General features: G+C 45.1%; 1 protein-coding gene across 2 annotated transcripts in view; it reads left to right on the top strand.

Moving 5' to 3' along the window:
* Window positions 1-19252, top strand: part of ARFGAP3 (ADP ribosylation factor GTPase activating protein 3) — a 137349-nt gene that overhangs the window by 91897 nt on the left and 26200 nt on the right. Inside the window, exons 3-6 of one of the 2 annotated variants that reach the window (XM_007502795.3) lie at window positions 10298-10370; window positions 13514-13645; window positions 16855-16938; window positions 17939-18026. The exons of the other annotated variant lie outside the window; for it this stretch is intronic. Of the exons in view, the coding sequence (XP_007502857.2) occupies window positions 10298-10370; window positions 13514-13645; window positions 16855-16938; window positions 17939-18026 (377 nt within the window). The remainder of the gene's footprint in view (window positions 1-10297; window positions 10371-13513; window positions 13646-16854; window positions 16939-17938; window positions 18027-19252) is intronic. 2 annotated transcript variants of the gene reach the window in all.

The following is a 19252-nucleotide window of genomic DNA, read 5'->3' as shown; positions in this document are numbered from 1 at the left end:
ATCAGACACAAACATTAATTACAGTCCCATAACATTTATCAATAAATGGCAGGTTCCCATAGTCTAAAGCTTTTCGGTATACATTAATATTGTTGCATGCATATATATTTTAAGTTGTTACTGCAGAATAAAAAATAATGATTGTATGTACCTTAAGTACAAGAAATGAGAAAAGGGAAAAAAAATAAAATACTCTAATCAAAATAAAAGAAAAGCAATAATAAAATTTTTTACAAATCAGGAATTCAATGGATTCACCAAAACAGTATCCACTTATCTATGGATTATGCATGTGATAGGATACAGTCAATCAGTTTCAATGGAAGATGCTCTTTTTACATGTGAGCAATGAATCCAAGAGTCTTTCTCGCCAATCTTTATAGATGTTGGAGTAGTTAGCAATATTTGGAATGGCCCTTCCCAAGAAGACTGAGTTGCTCCAGTGCACTGGAAGTTTTTTATATACACCTTGTCTCCTGGGTTCAGGTCATGAAGTGAAAAGTCTAGTGGTCCTGCTTGTACTGCAGCTCCGGATTCATGGGGTTCACGCAGCTTGTGCTATAATTCCTGTATATAGGAAGCAATAGAAGTATCTCCCCCTAATAGTGATATATATGCAGGGGAGAAAGATTTGGCCAGTATAGGTAGATGTTGAAAAAGCATCTCAAATGATGAGGTGTGTGGGTCTCCTCTGGGCCTGCTTCTAAGATAAAATAGGGCCAGAGGGAGAATTTCAGGCCATTTTAAATGGATCTCAGTGAATAATTTTCCAGTCATAGTTTTAAGTTCTCTGTTTATTTTTTCAACTTGGCCTGAGCTCTGGGGATGATATGGTACATGAAATTTGGGAGTTATCCCCAAGCAAGAATATATCTGATTTAGAACAGAATCAGTAAAATGACTTCCCCTATCTGAATCAATAAGTGCTGACAGGCCAAAGTGAGGAATAATCTCTTTTAAAAGCACCTTAGCAAGAAAAGTTGCTGTAGCTCAGGCTGTAGGAAATGCTTCCGGCTATCTGGTCAGTTGATCTACTATGACTAGACAAAATTTATAATGTCCAGCCTTTGGCATTGTTATGAAATCTATCTGCAGGTACGCAAAAGATGTGTAAGCCAGAGGACGCTCACCAAAAGCTTTGCTATGAAAGGCATGGTGGTTATATACTTGACAGGTAGAACAGGCTGTACACACTCTAGAGGCTATAGTAGTTATACCAGGGGCTATCCATACACCTTTAACAGAGTCCACAATGCCCTGGATACCAAAGTGACCATTCTTATGAATAGATTGGCAAATTTGGTGATAGAAACTTCTATGGAGCAGGGGTTTTCCTTCAGATGACACCCATACTCCATTAAACTGTTTTGCTTTAAATTTTTGTTTCCATTTTTTCACTTCTTTTTCATTATAGGAAAGTGATAAATTTAAGTCATTGGTGGTTAATGTTAAAATTAATTCAGGCCCTTCTATGGCTGCTAGCTTTGCAATGGTATCTGCCCAGTCATTTCCCCTAGAGACAGGGTCAGTGCCACCTGTATGGGCAGAGCAATGAACTACAGCTAGGGCTTTAGGCAGCTAGAGAGCAGAAAGAACTTCATTAATAATTTCTGCATTAGCTATGGATTTTCCAACTGAAGTTAAAAATCCTCTCTGGAGCCATAGCATCCCAACTGAGTGGCAAATGCCAAAAGCATAGCTAGAATCTGTATAAATTGTTGCCTTTTTATCCTTGGCAATTATACAGGCATGTTTCAGGGCTATGAGTTCTGCACCTTGAGCACTAATATTTGAGGGCAGTGAAGCTGACCACTCAGTGGCAAATTCTGTGACTACAGCAGCTCCAATGTAGTGTATGCCATCTCTCATAAAAGAGGAACCATCAGTAAATAAGACCAGATCTGGATTGTCTAAGGGAGTATCTAAGAGATTATCTCGAGGCTTTTCTGCCATGGACACTAGTGTTTCATAGCTGTGTAATGGTTCTCCTGAAGTTGGTAAATCTGGAAGCAAGGTGGCAGGGTTAAGAGTTATGCAGCGTTTTAAGGAAATATTTTCATTGTTTAACAGGGTTATTTCATACCTTGTAATTTGCTGATCAGAAAATGCCTGTGTTCTATGCCTTAGCAACAATGCTTCTACCTCATGTGGGCACATAATTGTTAATGGACATCCCAATACTAGATCAACAGTTTTTGTCACTAACAAATCTGTGGCAGCTATGCCTCTAAGACATGGTGGTGTTCCTGAAGCTACTGGGTCCAGCTGAGCCAAATAATAAGCATCTAGATGTTGAGAAGGGCCCAAAGTTTTCGTTAAAACACCTGAAGCTACCCCTCTTCGCTCATGTACATACAAAGTAAATGGCTTGTTGTAATCTGGGATGCCTAGAGCAGGTGCAGACAGGATAGCCTGTTTTAGATCTGACAGAGCTGACAGGTGTTCTGACTCTAATTTAAGTGGTTCAGGAACTGAATCCCTTGTTAGTGTTATAAGGGGTTTAGTAATTTCCCCATAGCAATGAATCCATTGTCTACAAAACCCTGTTGCTCCTAAAATTGCTTTTAACTGTTTCTTAGGGGTAAGAGTGCTCAATTTTTTGATATTTTCAATTTGCTTGAGAGAAATAGAATAGGTATCAGCAGTCAGGATGAACCCCAAATATTCTGCTTTGGGGAAACACAACTGAACCTTATCCTTCGAGATCTTATGCCCTCTTTTGTGCAGTTCCAAAAGAAGATGTTTACTATCTTCCTGACATGCTTCTGTGTCTGTTGAAGCCAAGAGTAGATCATCTACATATTTGATTTATTTGCTGTTTTTAAATTTTATATTATCTGTGTTTTGGTTCAAAATTTGTGCGAACAAACTCGGGCTTTCCACAAAACACTGGGACAAACGAATTTGTGTGTACTGAGAGCCCTTCCAGGTGAAAGCAAAGATATGCCTGGAATCCTTATGTATGGGTATAGAAAAGAAGGCTGAGCACAAGTTCACTACTGTAAAGTATGTAGCTATGCTAAGAATAGAGGAAATAATAGTATTGGTGTTGGAAACTATGGAGTGTCTCTTTATAATGTAATTATTCACAGCTCTCAAATCCTGTACAAATCTATAGAGGTGTTTGCCATTGGACTCCAATTTTGGTTTTTTAATAGGCAGGATGAGTGTATTGTATTCAGATTTAGAGGAAATTATGATGCCCTGATTGATTAATGAGTTTATTCCTGGGGTAATGCCCTCTATTGCCTCCTTTGAGAGAGGAATTGAAGGAGGTGGGCTAGATTTAATTTTAATCTGCACAGGAACAGCCAATTTAAGTATGCCTACATTGGAAGAAGATGTGGCCCAAAGAGACTCCGATATATCTGCAGGCATTGCAAAAATGGGAAGCTCTTTCACCTCCTGGCTCTCTGAGAGAAGTACAGGGAATAAATTTTTTTCCCAGCACTTTCTTTTTATTTTATTTTTTTTTCCATTTGAATAAATTTATTTAGTCAATTTAGAACATTATTCCTTGGTTACAATAATCACATTATTTCCCTCCTTCCCCTCCACCCACTCTTCCCGTAGCCAATGTGCGGTTTCATTGGTTATTACTTGTGTCCTTGATCAGAACCTATTTCCATGTTGTTGTTTACACTAGGATGTTCATTTAACATTTAGAGTCTATATCCCCAACCATATCCCTTTGACCCATGTATTCAAGCGGTTGTTTTTCTTCTGTGTTTTTACTCCCACAGAGTTTCCTCTGAATGTGGATAGTGTTTTTTCTCGTAGGTTCCTCCAAGTTGTTCAGGGTCATTGCATTGCCATTAATAGAGAAGTTCATTACATTCTATTGAACCACAGTGTATCAGTTTCTGTGTACAATGTTTTCCCGGTTCTGCTCTTCTCACTCTGCATCAATTCCTGGAGGTTGTTCCAGTCCCCATGGAATTCCTCCACTTTATTATTCCTTTGAGCACAATAGTATTCCATCACCAACATATACCACAATTTGTTCAGCCATTCCCCAATTGAAGGGCATCCCCTCATTTTCCAATTTTTGGCCACGACAAAGAGCGCAGCTATGAATATTCTTGTACAAGTCTTTTTCCTTATTATCTCTTTGGGGTACACACCCAGCAGTGCTATGGCTGGATCAAAGGGCAGATAGTCTTTTAGCGCCCTTTGGGCATAGTTTCAAATTGCCCTCCAGAATGGTTGAATCGATTCACAACTCCACCAACAATGTATTAATGTCCCGACTTGGCCACATCCGCTCCATCATTCATTACTTTCCTTTACTGTCATGTTAGCCAATCTGCTAGGTGTGAGGTGATACCTCAGAGTTGTTTTGATTTGCATTTCTCTGATTATCATAGATTTAGAACACTTTTTCATGTGCTTATTAACAGTTTTGATTTCTAACCCTAACGCTAACGCTAACCCTATGAAAATTGCCTATTCATGTCCCTTGCCCATTTTTCACTTGGAGAATGGCTTGAATTTTTGTAAAACTGGTTTAGCTCTTTATAAATTTGAATAATTAGACCTTTGTCAGAGGTTTTTGTAATGAAGATTGTTTCCCAATTTGTTGCTTCCCTTCTAATTTTGGATGCATAACAGGGAGTAAATTTAAAGATTCCTCAGGTACTTCCAATGATAAGGAACCATCTGGAGAGCAAATTATTGTGGCTCTGAGTTTGCATAGAAGTCCCTCCCCAGGAAATTTAAAGGGGAGTCAGGCATCAAGAGGAAAGAATGTTGTACTTCTAGGGGTCCTATAGACACCATCCTAGGGGAAAGCTTTTTAACTCTTTAGGGTATCCTTAATACCCCCATTACATTCTCTGAGCCAGTGGAATTGCAATATAAATCAGGTATACTTTTTAATACAGACCTGGAAGCTCCAAGTGTCCAAAATCCAAAAGACTGCAAAATCCCCCCTCACAGGAAGTGACATGAAATATAAAGGCAGTTCTTTACATCATTTCCTGTGTCTCACATTTCCAGTGGTGGCTTAAACTTGGCTTAGGACAACCCAGGGGGTCAGTCAGTTTCTGATTTGTCACTTGCTAGCACACATGGGTCACCGACCATCCTCCGCCACAGTTAATCTTTAAGTGGGGGTGTATACATTCCTGGTTGCTAAAATTCTAAAGACTAAGCAGGGTGGAGTAAATCTAAAATTCACAGGGAGCTCAGCTCTTGGTCCTGACTGAGAATAGGAGAGCCATCCTGACCGGCCTGGAGTGAAGAGGCTCCCATGCCACAGGTTCCCTTTTGGTTCCTTCCATTCTGTCTTGTCAGAGCCAAGGCCCTTCTTTGGCTTCCTTAGAAGACTGAGGCCAGAGAGTATTAGCAGCATCTTCTCTTTCCGTTGTTGGATTGTCCTCCCTTTTCAGAGAGGGCAGCGGCATCTCCAGTGCCGCCTGCCCAGGCCTGCTCGTCCTGCATTCCCTGTGTCTTTGTTGCCTTTTGGGGAGGCATTGGGCCCAGCTCAGATACATCTTCATTTTCTGGTATCCCTTTCCTGAAAGAGACTTCTACTCCCTAGGCCAGGCTGATTATGAATGTGTGCTTTTTAGATCCACAGGCCCAGTTAGCACGTGGCAGGGCTGAGGAGAGCTTGCCAGGGACGGGACCTGCCTTTTCTTGTTCCTTTTCCTTCTCTGGGACTTAATGACACAGAGCTTTACAACTACTTGAGGGGCTGGGCAGGGAGACGACAACTCACCCAGGAGGGTCACATGGCTAGTTAGCTTCTGCCCTCCCCTAACCCCAGTCTGTATTTGAGGGACTCTGCCAGCTGATCTCTCCCTAGGCCCTTGCCATCTTGACTTTTCTCTCATTCTTTCCATGGTAAAGGCCTCTCTGGACCTCTTTGCCTTTCCAGGGATGCCTCTAGAGTGAGGTTCAAAGAAAGCCTGGCATAGAGCCTGGCGATGCCAGTTGCACAGACCATGGTGAGCTCAGTGGGTGATGGCACATAAGGAGAGGCTAAGATCTATTCAGCTGAAGGTGGCCTGGAGGGGGTCCTTTGGCCTAAGGGGTGGCCTTTTAAATGTTTGCAAGGTTATTCATAGAATATAAGTGGCGGCCTTCTGTTTCCCAGTCACAATGTAATCTAGTTTGGGCAGTACTGGGGAGTGCCACAGTGTACAGTGCTGCCTGTGGGCTTTGTGTGACACCTCTGTCCGAGGCTAAAAGCTTTCCCCTGGCATAAACCAATCAAAGGCTTTTCCCCAGGAGGTTTGGTAAAGGACAGCCAGAGTTTTTCCATAGACCTCTTAACTGTTAGCCCCTTTCTGACCTCAAATATGTAGTCATATTCAATAATTCAGCCCGTTAACTTTAAAGGAAGCCATGCTTTATCTCTTCGGTGTGGGCATGGTCACCAATGGCACCAGGCCCTCCTCATGCCAATCCAGCCTGCACACAGCTGACAAGAACCTAAAGCAAAGGTCTGATGAGGACTATTCCTCTGCTCCAGCATTTTCTGTAGCTTTCTTTCTACTGCATCTTCGGGCCAATATGGGAATTCTTTCCAGGTGGGTGGGTTCTGCCAGATCTCTCATAGTCTCGGGGAATTCGAATTCGTCTCCTCCTCATCATGTGACATCAAAGTCGTACTTTGGGGAAGACATCATTAAAATCAATTAGAATGCATCGCTGAAGGATGATGAGCCCTTAATGACAGGATTGGAACTTAATGCCTTTTTACCTTTATGAGAATAAGAGGTGTTAAGGCCAGCAAGGCGGGTCTTGTTCAGTCATTTCAGTCATGTCTGGCCCTTCGCGACCCTATTTGGGGTTTTCTTGGCAAAGACAGTGGAATGGTCAGCCATTTCCTTCTCCAGCTCATTTTACAGATGGGGAACTGAAGCAAACCGGGTGAAATGGCTTGCCCAGGGTCTCACTTACGTGTCTGGGGCTGCATTTGAGCTCAGGAAGATGAATCTTTCTCACTTCTGGCCCCGTGCTCTATCCACAGTGTCATGTTGCTGCTGGAGGGCACGGCATGGCGGCTCAAATTCAGACATCACGGTTGATCCTTACAGCACCGATTCTTTTTTCTCTTCCATTCTCATTTCCCTTGAGATGGGTGTCAGACACAGAAGGAGACATGGTTTAGGACACGGCCAATGTGAGGAATTTGGTTTTGCTTGGCTCTGCAGGTTCCGTTTTTGTTTTCCATTTGGGAGGGAGGTGGAAGGAAGAGAAACGAATTTTTTGTTCACTTCTTGGGGGCAATGAGCCATTCGCTCCCCTTAATGGACAGGGAGAACAAGGAAAATCTGGGAAAGCTCTTAATGCGCCCAAATGTTTTCGAAAAGAGACTGAAACCTCCACGAGGCATCAGAAGCCTGAGAGTTGGCCCGAGTGAATTTAACTCAGATGTGTTCTTGGGAGGCTGCTAAGATCCCCCAGAAAGAAAAGGAGGCCCAGCAGTGAGCAGTGACCATCTGGCCTTGCCAGCTTCTTTCTAAATGGGATGGAAAAGAGGGTTACTCCAAATGGCTTGCTTTGGGGTGCTACAGGGGCAGCCAGCATCAAAGGATGGAAAACAAGTCCTGGAGGGTGAGGAACGACAAGAGACCCTTTGGGTTGTGAGGCTTCTGTTACAGGTGATTTCAAACAGCAAATAACAGCTCTGGAAAACATTTCATAGGATGTGGCTTCAGTTGGGTAAGAGTGAGGCAGGAGCTCAGGGTGCTGGCTCGGGTGTGCCTTCAGCAGACACTCATTACTCAGGGGGTGGCAGGACCACAGGGGATGACCTCATTGGCCAGGCACGGCGGCCCACTGTAATGTATTTGGCAAGTGGTCTCCCAGCCCCATGACCACAAGAAGATGGTAGGTAGAGAGGTGACTCCAGTGTGGGAGAGCATGCAGGCTCCTGGGAGAGAGGGGACTTAAGTGTGCGCACTTCTGGTGGGAGGAAGTGACCAGAGAAGAGCTGCCAGGGATTGTGGGCACAGAGAGGCCTCTCCCTTCAGCCAGCATGGCAGTTTCCACGACGTCCCCTGCTTAGAAGTTAAACGGGTAAATCAACTTGGCATTAGCATACCTCAATTCTTATGTTAAGAAACATGTTTACGGTTTTTACATTTGGGGTGCACATCACTGTTCTGCAACTGGCTGAGGCTCACTCGCTTTAAATGAAAGCTCATTTAACCATGAAATGCCTACTCCGTTCCTGCCAAACGTGCCCCCTTCGACTCAGACACCAATCCCATGCAGTTCCAAGATGGGAAGGAAGGGCCTTGCCAAGCCCCTCCTTTGGGCCACAAATGAGATGGTCATCACAGCTTTGAGTTTCCTTGTGGCTGTGAGAATTGTGCCCCACAATGTGTGCTCCTGCAAGCCTTGCCAAGCCCGCAGAACCACCTCAGCTTGAGTGAGCCTCTGCCAGGCTTCTTCCTGTCCCTCCTTTCTTACGGGGCTCACCAGTTTGCTCCCCTGTCCTCAATCAGCAGGTGACTGCTTGGTTTCCAGTCTTTGTCCTATGTGGAATTTACGTGTGCCTGCTTATTTATACACTGTCCATCTCCCCATTAGCCTGGAAATTCTGAGACCAGGGCCTGGGTTCCTTTCTGCTTGCCTTAGTATTCCCAGCACTTAGCACAGTGCCAGGCACCTAGTCAATGCTTCTTAACTGACTACTAAGCACTTAATTTTCTTTTTTTAACCCTTACCTTCTGTCTTAGAATCAATATCAATTCCAAGAGAGAAGAATGTTAAGGGATAGGCAATGGAGATTAAGTGACTTACCCAGGATCATCTAGCTAGGAACTATCTAAGACCAGATTTGAACCCAGAACCTCCTATCTCTACACTTGGCTCTCTATCCACTGAGCCAACTAGCTGCCCCCAGCAAGCACATGTTCTAATGGAGAAGCCAACTCCACCTCAGTATCCTAAGAGTTCATAATACCAGACAGACAGGCAATAGCTTAGAGATGCTGGAGGGCACACGGAGCCCACCACCCATGCATGACCACTGGGGAAGCACTCAACTTACCTTTCCTGGCTGCCTGGCTTATCCCCCTCTGATCAGACATCTCCAGCATATCTCTGTATCTCTATTGAAATCTCTTTTCACTCATTCTGGACCATGGGAATCATGGCAGGTATGTGTGGGGGTTTGGTAAGGGCTAGGCAATGTGGGTTAAATGGGGTCACCCAGCTAGGAAGGGTCTGAGGCCATAGCTGAACTCAGGACCTCCTGTCTCCTGGCTTGGCACTCTATCCACTGAGCCACCGAGCTTCCCTCCCCCCCCCCTTTATTTCAGTTTTAAGGTAGTCTTCTCTTGGGACCTTTAAAAGACTTTCTAAAGACACATCTATCCAGGATTACAGGGAATCCCCAATGGCCCTGCTCTCTCTCTTCTTGGTCCCTTTCTTACCTCTTGGTCAGCTCTAAGATTCTCCCTTCTCTTTGTGGTCAAACAGGAGAGAGCAGCGGCTGGTTTTCTTGCTTATTCATGGCTAGAATATAATGATATCTGGAATGTATCCCTTGGTGATGGGACGTGGCCGGTGCTCATACAGCGTTTGTTGAATGACAATATTTTTGACTGCTTATGCCTCTCCCATATGTCCATTGTTGTCCAGTTAGTGAATCTTAGAATGATATGGAGATTGGGATCAGAGAGCTTTCTCTGCCAGAATGGCCACGGCTGGCTGGCAGCCTGGGGCTCTTTGCTCAGATTATTGTCTATTCCAGGGGTATTCACTCCTGGTGAGAATTAGAGGCTCTGCTCCCAAGAGGAGCTGAGTAGCAACAGCCCTTGACTCCTCCTGTCTGTTGTTGCTGTCTGCCTGGGAAGGGCTCTCACCTAGAGCAAGTCAGGCAGGGAACTTCTGTTGAAGAAGTACTCTGTAGTGTGGAGGGAGGAACCAGTGAGGCTCTCTGTCTTGTATGCAGAAGATGAGCCTGTTTTTCCAGAGTCCCTCTCCACTCTCCTCTGTCACTTGGGGGATGCTAATTGACTTAGCTTGCCTTCCCTTTCTTTTGAGCATGTGTGAGGACCAGGAGCCTAGAGCCACTCAATTCTGGCCTGGATCTCTAGGAGTGGTTCTAGGGACTGGCCCCAAGTTGTTTGTTTCTTCTCCTATACAATCTGGAGATGCTTGGCTCCCACAACATCACATCTGATGTATTTGTGGACCCTAACGCCAATGTCTTAGGATTGCCTAGGGTTCTGAAACTCTCAGAAACCTTCCAGTTAACCTTCTTTCTCCTCCACCCCAAAAAAGTGATATGGTACTGAAAAATGTTAAAGCTACAAATATTTTCTTTACTTAGGTCTACCGAATTGGACTCCAGCTGGTCTTGGTTTCAGCTGAGATGCATGCAAGTTGGAGGGAATTCCAGTGCTGTAAGTTTATCTAAGAACTGGGGTGGAAGCCACCTGTTTTTATGACTGTCACCATTAGGTTCTGTAATGTTATCACTGTGCATGGCAAGCATCAATTATGGCCATGCTCAGGCCTTTGAGTACATTCGGCCTGAAGACCCAAGAGAGGGAGATGATTGAAAACAGGATAGAATTTGTGTTTTACCTTCAAGAGGAAATTAACTTGGGGGTGGGAGATTTGAAGGGTTCAATCCAAAGGGATGAGAGAATTCATCCTCAGAGTCACAGCCAAAGTCTCCAGGTAGAGTTGACCTTCTTGTGATTCCTTTTAGAAGAAAGGCAGGATCCCAGATGGTGATCATCTGCTTCAAAAGAGATCAATTTGGACTGGTGACCAAATGAATCCTGCTTTCCTACATGTACATTTGCTTTTATCTTTCACATGAGCAAAAGTTAAGGTATAGCAATAGTAAGAAATGAAGAATCCTGCTGTAAAGATTAAAATTTAGGGGAGATGGGGAGACTGAGGCAGGTAGAAATTAGTTTCTCTCTGCAAGGAGTATTATATTTTTTAGAGGTTTATTAAAGGTTAAAGATTAAAAATATACAAGTAAGAAACATGTGCCTAGGCCAGAGGCCTAGACAAAATAACCTCACATCACGCAAGAGACGCTCCTGCTGCAAAACGGACGTCCAAAAGCCCCTCAAAAGCCTTTTCATCAGTTTAAATCCCTTCTCGATCTCGGCCCAGGTGAGATTACAAGGCATTCTGGGGAAGTGGAGCAAAGGCTCATGGGGATTGTAGTCCTGTATTCGAGTCTATTTTTTACACTGCTCAGTCCTGAGAAAAAAAATCTAAAAGTCTCCAAAGAAGTTGAAGGATCTCTGTTCTTGGCTATCCTTAGTTTGAGAGAAAAGCCCATCAAAAGCAAAGAGAAAGGATTGCAGTACATTCTCACTGATCAGAATAGCAGCTGGAGAAAAATGGGAAGAGAACAGGGGCTCTGCTGTGAGTATCCACATTCCTCACTGTGGGAACTTTCCCAACTAGTCCTTTCCAGATCCCAGAGAGGAAGGCCCATGAACAGAGGAAAGTCAGATCCCGTTTCTGATGTCTTCTCCCTGTCTGACCTTGGGAAAGTTCTTAGCTTCTCTGGGCCTCAAATTCTTCTTCTGTAAAATGGAAAGGTTGGACTAGTTGGCCTTGTAGGGTCCCTTCCAGCTCTTGATCTTTGGCCCTCAGACCTGCATTTAAAAGCCATTTACCGTCTGATGTGCTTGAGCAAGTCCCAGAATCCCACTGGACCTTTGTTTCCTCCTGGGTAAAGTGAAAGAGTTGAACTAGCTAGCCTCTGAGGCCCCTTCCAGCTCTAACTCTGTGATTCCTTAAGTATTTGAATGGACCAGTTTCTGGTTTTAAAGTTTCAAGAGATGACTGGGTACAGTGAAGGCAACATGGCAGGTTGACAATGTCAAGTGGTGGCGGGAAGGAACTTGGAAATCATCTGGTCTACCCCTTCATTTTGTAGAAGGGGGAACTGAGGCCTAGAGAGACACAGTGACCCACCAACATCACAGTGTATGTGTAGGGGGAGGGGGAGTTGTAATAAGTTACATCAACCCCTCTTATATCTCATCTGGTTACTCAGAATGTTGGAGTTGATAGCCTTTGACCATCTAGTCCAAGACATCACTGACTAATTTGTCTTACCATCCGTCAGAATCTTCTTGAAGCTAGAGTCTCTAACCATCAGCTGGTATGTTAGCTCTCCTTTTCATCCTTTTGTTCCCTGCACATTTGGTGACTATGCCAGTCAGTTATTGCTCCAATCATTCCAGATCTTGAAACATTAAGAATCCTCTCTGACTCTAGCCTTTTAACCAGTTCTGAATCTAATTGTACTCACGTCTAATCCAGAGAAAGTGAAGGAATATTTTATCCAATACTTCTAAAACTTAGTACGGTGTTTGCCTGACCTCCTAGGCCAGTAATCCTGCCCGCAAAGGTGATGAGGTTAGTGTGGCATGACTGTATTGCTGCTTCCATTTCTAGGTATGCATGTACCTCTTTCTAATAATTGGTTTTAGTATTTTGCTAAGAATTGAAGTCAAGATCACCAACCTTCTGTTTTCAGGCTCCATTCTCTTCTCTTTGAAAATAAGAACAATGGCCCTTCTCCATCCCCCCCCAATTCTTCCCCATTGTCCCTGATCTTTTAGCTCTCACTGATTAGGGCCCAGTAAACATGTCCATAAGTTCTTTCAGTATTTGAGGATGTAGCTCCTTTGGACCTGGTGACCTAAAATAACATCAGCTCCTTGTGAATAAGGTTTGTTTCATTCTCATCTTTGTATTTTCAGCACCTGGCATGACTCTTGGCACATAGTATACTTATACTTGCTCAGTGTTGATTGATCAAGGAGCATCAAGTATTCTCTTCTTATCTTCTTTTGGGTATCAACTCCCTATTAGTCACACATCATTCCTAGTCCAAAGGTGGCAGGGAAAATAGAATGGTGAGAAGACTGAAGTAGCTCAGTCCTCTCTTCTCTCTGGTCTAAGCAGTAGATCTTTGCTATGTGGCACCTCCTCTTTTCCTAATAGGGATTTTTAAAAACTGTATCTGTTGTAGTCCTCAGCCTAGCCTTTCCTCTCTGCTCTCCCCCTTTAACTCTGCTTAAGGATTCTTCCAGGACCATGGGAATTGCCCAGTCTCTTTGCTAAATAGCAGTAATTATGTTATATTATATTATTATTTTATTTATTTTATTTTATTTTGTCTTTCCCCAATTACACATAAAAACAGTTTCCAACATTTTAAAAAGAATATTGAGTCTCAAATCCTCTCTCTCCCCCCAACTCCCCATCCCTCTTGAGATAAGCACAGCGATTACATTTTTGAACTCAAGTACCAGACCAGAAACATATTGTCTCAGTCTCTAAACTTTCAGAGCAGAAAAGTTAATTTTAATCTTTTGATGAAGTCTAAATGAATTAGAAGTTTTCTTTTTTAAACTAAAAAGATTTTTTCCAAGTTCCAGTTAGATAAATGAAATGCATTTGACTTAGTGTCTCCCAGTAGTGAAATAGATATTTTTTTATCATCTCATTTCAATGTAAGCCACAACTTCTGCTATTAATTTCATTCTATTTTTTTTTACAGTCTTCCTTCTTCCACCAACATGGCTGTACAACAAATGATACCAACGCCAAGTATAATAGTCGTGCTGCTCAGCTTTACAGGGAGAAGATTAGATCTCTTGCCTCCCAAGCTGCCCGGAAGCATGGTACTGATGTGAGTATAGGAGAGGATATCTGACTCAGATAAGTGTCTGTTTCTGTGGCCATTCCTGAACTCAGCTGCTTTCTACATGGGCAAGGCCAGTCAATGAGGCAGCCTCTGAGGGCTAGCTCATTGGGAAAGGAGGGAGGACCTGGTTAGGGTACTGAGGATGTGTTGAGGGAGGAAACTCTTCCTCTCCTCTGAGGCCTGGCATCCTGGACTTGAAGCCACCTTCACTCATTCCTTCCGCTTCTGCCTTTTGGATCCCAGCCCTGATGCACGGCCACTTGGACTATGGGATGTTTGCTACATCTCCTGCCTCACTGTGACTGATGCTGCTGCTTCCTCTTGCCACCTTCCTACCCAGTGCAGTGATCACTAACAGAAGAAATCTCATCCACCCCTTTATGACAGGTTGGCATGCACAGGAAGTGGAGCTCACAGCTTAAAGGGCAAACTCCAAAATACACCAACACTCACTTAAGAAGTCATGGGTTTTTTTCTAAAACATTTTTGTTATTCTGACCTTGACAGATGCCAACAAATACAAGCACTTCATTACACAAAGAAGAACAGAAAAAATGACTTGTCCATCTCGGTTACATGCAGCTTGATTTTTTAAGTAGCTTAGAATACATTCAGCATAAGTTCAGTGCTGTCCTTCCCACCCGTGTCTTTTCTGCATTTCCTTCTGTTCTGTGCATTTAAAAAATATTCTGATGGCCTTCTTATCTTTCTTCCTGCTCCTTTGGGAGGAATGAGTACAAGTGTTGCCTTTGACCAAGTCATTCAGACTCTCACTACCTTGAGCTTGTCATGTGTGTGCTGGCTTTCACTAGGCAGTGTAATGGATGGGTGAGGTCAGGAGGAGGCTATTCCCATTTGTCTTGGTCATCTGGTATGTAAAAGGAGGAAAAGAAGAAGAAGGTCAGTCATGACCAGATTGTCAGGCTCCAACCACAAGCCCAGGACTGGCTGCTCAGGTTGAGGTATTTCCAAGGTCACTTGGTCTGTGGCAGGGGAAACTGGGCCAGACTGGGCATCTTCAAGTCCCAGATCTCCTCCTTCTCTGAGCCTCAGTCTCCTCTATAAAACTAGGGATTGGCTTTTTTTCTTGATGGAGAGCCAGAATTGGCCCCTCAGCTATTCCCCACTACATTGTTCCCCTTTCTACCCCCTTGGGCCAACCCAGAGAAGTCTGGTGAGTTTTTCCTGAGATAGCCCTGAGCCTGGACTAGGGCAATAGTCAAAGGGAGAAAAAGATTTGAAAAAGAGTTACCTTCAAGAAGGGCCAGAAGAAGATACCTCAGATTAGCCCTTTGTAGAAAGGGCCATTAGGGTGGAATGATGCAAACAATCCATTCCTAGATGGGTAGGTCAGTTTGGCTCATTTGTTTTTTCTCTTTCTCCTTTTTTAAAAAGAGATTTTCTTTGCTGTATAAGATGACTCTGGGGGGGGGGGGTCTCTCAACTGGGGAATGGCTGAACAAATTGTGGTATCTGATGGCGATGGAGTACTTTTATGCTGTAAGGATTGATGATCTGGAGGCTTTCCATGTGAACTGGGAGAACGCCGTACACAGAAAGTGAAGCATTGTGGCACAATCCAATGTCATGGACTTCGCTACTAGTAGCAATGCAACAAGCCAGGACAGTCCTGAAGGACTTGCATGAAAGAATGAGAGAAAGAACTCTGGGAGGAGAAGTGCAAAAGCAAAACAGAGGACATCGCTTATCACGTGTATATATGGGCATGTGATTTGGAGCCTTGGCTTTAATAAAATCACTCTGTAGCAAAAATGAATCCTATGGAAATAGGTATCAAGTGACAGCATTTGTACAGCCCAGTGGAATGGCTTGTCAACTCTGGGAGGGGGAGGGAAGAGGGGAAGGAAAGAAAATGAATCCTGTCAACATGGAAAAATATTCTAAAAAAATAAATAAATAAAATTTAAGATAAAAAAATAAGATGACTCTTTGGGAGGTAGAGAGATCTAGGGAGCAGTTTAAGGGCTATAGAAATGAAAACTGTCAATAGAAAGGGATTTAAAAAGAAGAGCCACAGTTTGTGTTAAATGGCACTTCCTAGTTTTCTGTGGACCTTTCCCTCACATCTGTGTGATGCAGAAAGCACAAGTTTTGTCTCATTGTACATAAGAGGAAAGTGATCCCTGGAGAGGTAAAGCCCCTGGGCCTCAGGCTCTGTTTCTAAGGGGAAAGACCAAGACTCAAATCTAGATATTTGGACCCCAAATCCAATGTTCTTTCCTCTTGGCAGCTTAACTGTCCAGTTTTAAGTTCTTCAAACTCAGCAATCCATTCCTGTCTCTATCCTTTGTACAGACTCCCACAAGCTCGGAGTGTTTCCCTTTCTCTTATCATTATCTTCCTAGAAGATCCCTGCCTCCCCCAGGAAGCCATTCTTGATCTCTGCTGGCCTCAATGCTTTCTCCTTCCTCCATGCTGTCTGTCCATTGACCTGTTGAAATGTTGTTCACACCATCGGAATGCCAGTACACTGAAGGCAGGATGAAGTTGGCTTTTGTCTTTGTGTGCCCTGGGTGTGTGTCTTTAGTGCATGAGTGGATTGACTTGGATGTGACAGCTTGGAATGACAGGCCAGACCTAACGGGATGGAATCGAACAGAGAGAAGGATGAAGCCCCGTACTTGGGGCACTATGAGAGACATGGGTATAGGCTACAGTTCCTCTAAGAAAAGATCTGGTGCGTTTAGTGACCACAAAGCCTTGGCGTGTGCCCTGGGACACAGCACTCAGGAAAGGAAGCTGGCTTGAGGAAGGAAGAAGGTGTGCTGGCCTGGGTCGGGGTCGGGCCACATTTGAGCACTTCGGTTTAGCTGTGAGTGCTGCCATGTTCTAGAGATATGTGGTGAGATCAGCCAAAGACACCAGGGCCTGCAGAGTCCGAAAAAGAGCAGGCTCAAGGGGCACAGCACATTTGTCTGGCCCATGAGAGAGATGGTCCTTAGGAGCAGGCTGGAGGCAGCAGGAGGTTCGATACAAGGAAAAGCTTCCCAAGCATCAATCCTGCTGTCTCATGAGTTTGAGAGGGAGAGAATAATTGGAGTGGAGGCGGATAAGCACTGTTGAAGGGGCTTCCTGTGGTGGGCCAGGCAGCCTCCAGGGTCCTTTCAGTGCTGAGATTCTGTGGTTAGGGACATTCCCCTTGGCCTGAGTGCTGGCTTGTGTTTCTGTTTTAGTTGTGGCTGGAAAGCTGTGCAGTGCCGCCATCCTCGCCCCAACAGAAAGAGGAAGATTTCTTTGCATCCCACGCTTCTCCCAAGGTAAGGTACACTCCACCTAAGGGTGTTGGTTTTTTAATGGCATTTTAAATATGGCTCTCCCTTGTTCATTGGACAAACACTTCTTAAAGGCCTCCACTGTGCAAGGGTCATTGATTATCTTCATCCTGGGTCATGGGACTACTTCTAAAAATTCGGTGAAGAAGGTGGGCACCCAACTCTGACTCTCCCCTTCTCTCCCTGTGGGACCTCGGCTCTCACTTCTCCTCTCTGGACCTTGGTCTGTTCTCTGTAAAATGATGAGTTGGATTTGAGGTTCTCTTAAGATTCCTCCAGATCTAAGTCCATAAATTCTGGTTGGTATTGTCTGGGGTTAGAATGGGCCGTGCATTACGTATCCTTTTACACCAAACCCTTGGCCAGGATAGGAGATGGTTTCTAAGGTCTCCCTTCCATGGAATGTCCTAAGTAGACCAGTGCACTCCCTTGTGACAATACCAGGGTCAGATATAGCCTGCCAGTGTTTAAAAGTATCCTCTATAGAGGCAGCCGGGTGGCTCAGTGGATGGAGAGCCAGGCCTGCCAGAGATGGGAGGTCCTGGGTTCAACTCTGGCCTCAAACACTTCCTAGCCTTGTGACCCTGGGCAAGTCACTTGACTCTCATTGCCTAGGCCTTCCCACTCCTCTGCCTTGGAACCATACATAGTATTGATTCTGAGATGGAAGGTGATAGTGATCATACTTTAAAAACTGAAGCATTGTGTGGTGAAGGCCAGGCCTTTGGGAGGTGTTTGGTTTTATGCAGAAGTGGCCTTCCTGCCTTCCGGCCACCCTATGATCTCCACTCGGGAGAGGGGGAGAGTCACTGGCAGCTTGGGCGAGGGCCCAGCAGGAGAGACTTAATGGTTAATCACCGCAACTGGGACCTTGGACAGATTTGGGACGTGCTGTTCTTGGGACCAGGAGACACACGTGGTTGTTTCTGAATCACTTGCTTTATAGTTTGGTTTTTGCTCATCAACCACTTTCCCCTCGTTCCAGGTTGGCGACCCAGAGTGGGCATCAGCACAGCCAGAGCCACTTTCTGTAGGGCCAAGTTCTTCAGAAACCATACCAGAACGGAGCGCAGGTAGTCCTGGACTAGAACAAAAGGGCGCTTCTGGGAGGGGGTCACACCTTCCTGGAGCGTCCATGGCGGGGCGGGGGCGTCACCGATGTGTCCGTTCAACATGTGGAGCTTTGTTTTCACACATTACCCGTCACGGAGAGTGTGGGTGAGATGAGTAAGAGCCCCTGCCGCTCCGGACTGCGAATCCCTTGAGTTTCTTATCCTCACACCCCGGCCTGAGCCCGAGTCCCGGAGCTTGGTCTAGTTGGCAGAGGGAGGAGCACGTTTCCCGGCCCTGCCCGCGCCTGGCACCAAGGAAGCGAGAAGGGGAATTGGAGCAGGACGGACAGTACCTGGGGCTTACTGGTGGGCGGGATCCAGCGATCCCCTGGCTCTGTGATTTCAGAGGTGTCGAGGACTCCTGCCGTGGAATCTGTGTGCCGGGGCGAACCTCTCACGGTCATCGAGGGCCCCGAAGACTCCGGTCACACAGCCAGCATATGGCACAGGCCAGATGGAATCTGGTCTTCCTGTGCTAGGGGGCCCATATAGAATCCTGGGCCTGAGTTTGAATCCAGCCGCAGACACTTACTAGCAGTAAGAATTAGGGAGGCGTTGGCAGCTGCCTGGGAAAGAGGGATTGGGCATGGCCCACTCAGGCTGCTGACACAGGGTGGACGAAAGAGCTGGAAGGGGTGTTAGAAAGGGGCAGATCTAGAAAGGAGAACTGTCCAGCTGGGTCCCAGGCCTGCCTGCCTGCCAAGGGCACCCCTACAGCTCTGCTTTTAGTCCTGCTGGTACAGGGTTCCATTCTGAACTTGCCAGCCTGGAGCTTTGGGCATAGGGGCATCTGTGTCCTTTATTGGTTTATACCAAAACCTTAGAGTTGGGTGCTCGATGGTCTCAACAGTCCTGAACATTGTCTCTTTGCCACCCCTGGCAAAGCATTGCGGCCAAACATTTATTTAAAAACTCCTGCTTTGGACTTTCTTTCTCTTAAAAAGCTAAAATCCAAGTAATGGTGGACATCTGGGGCCCTCCCGACCTTGACAGAATGGTGATGTTCTTTGTATGTTTCAGTCTACTCCGCTTGGGGTGCCTCAAGATTGTTTTTTAGATCAGCCATCTATAAGGCCATGTGTTTTCATGTGCAGTATACGAAGGGCCACAGACCATATAATGAGAAAGTAGGATAAGGAATCGGGAGGAAAGAAGACCCACGCCTGAGGTCGTCCGAATCCAAAGTG

This window comes from Monodelphis domestica, chromosome 5 (assembly GCF_027887165.1).
Source record: "Monodelphis domestica isolate mMonDom1 chromosome 5, mMonDom1.pri, whole genome shotgun sequence".
NCBI classification, from domain to species: Eukaryota; Metazoa; Chordata; class Mammalia; order Didelphimorphia; family Didelphidae; genus Monodelphis; species Monodelphis domestica.
Note: the sequence above shows the minus strand (reverse complement) of the source record. Positions and strands in the feature narration are given on the sequence as shown.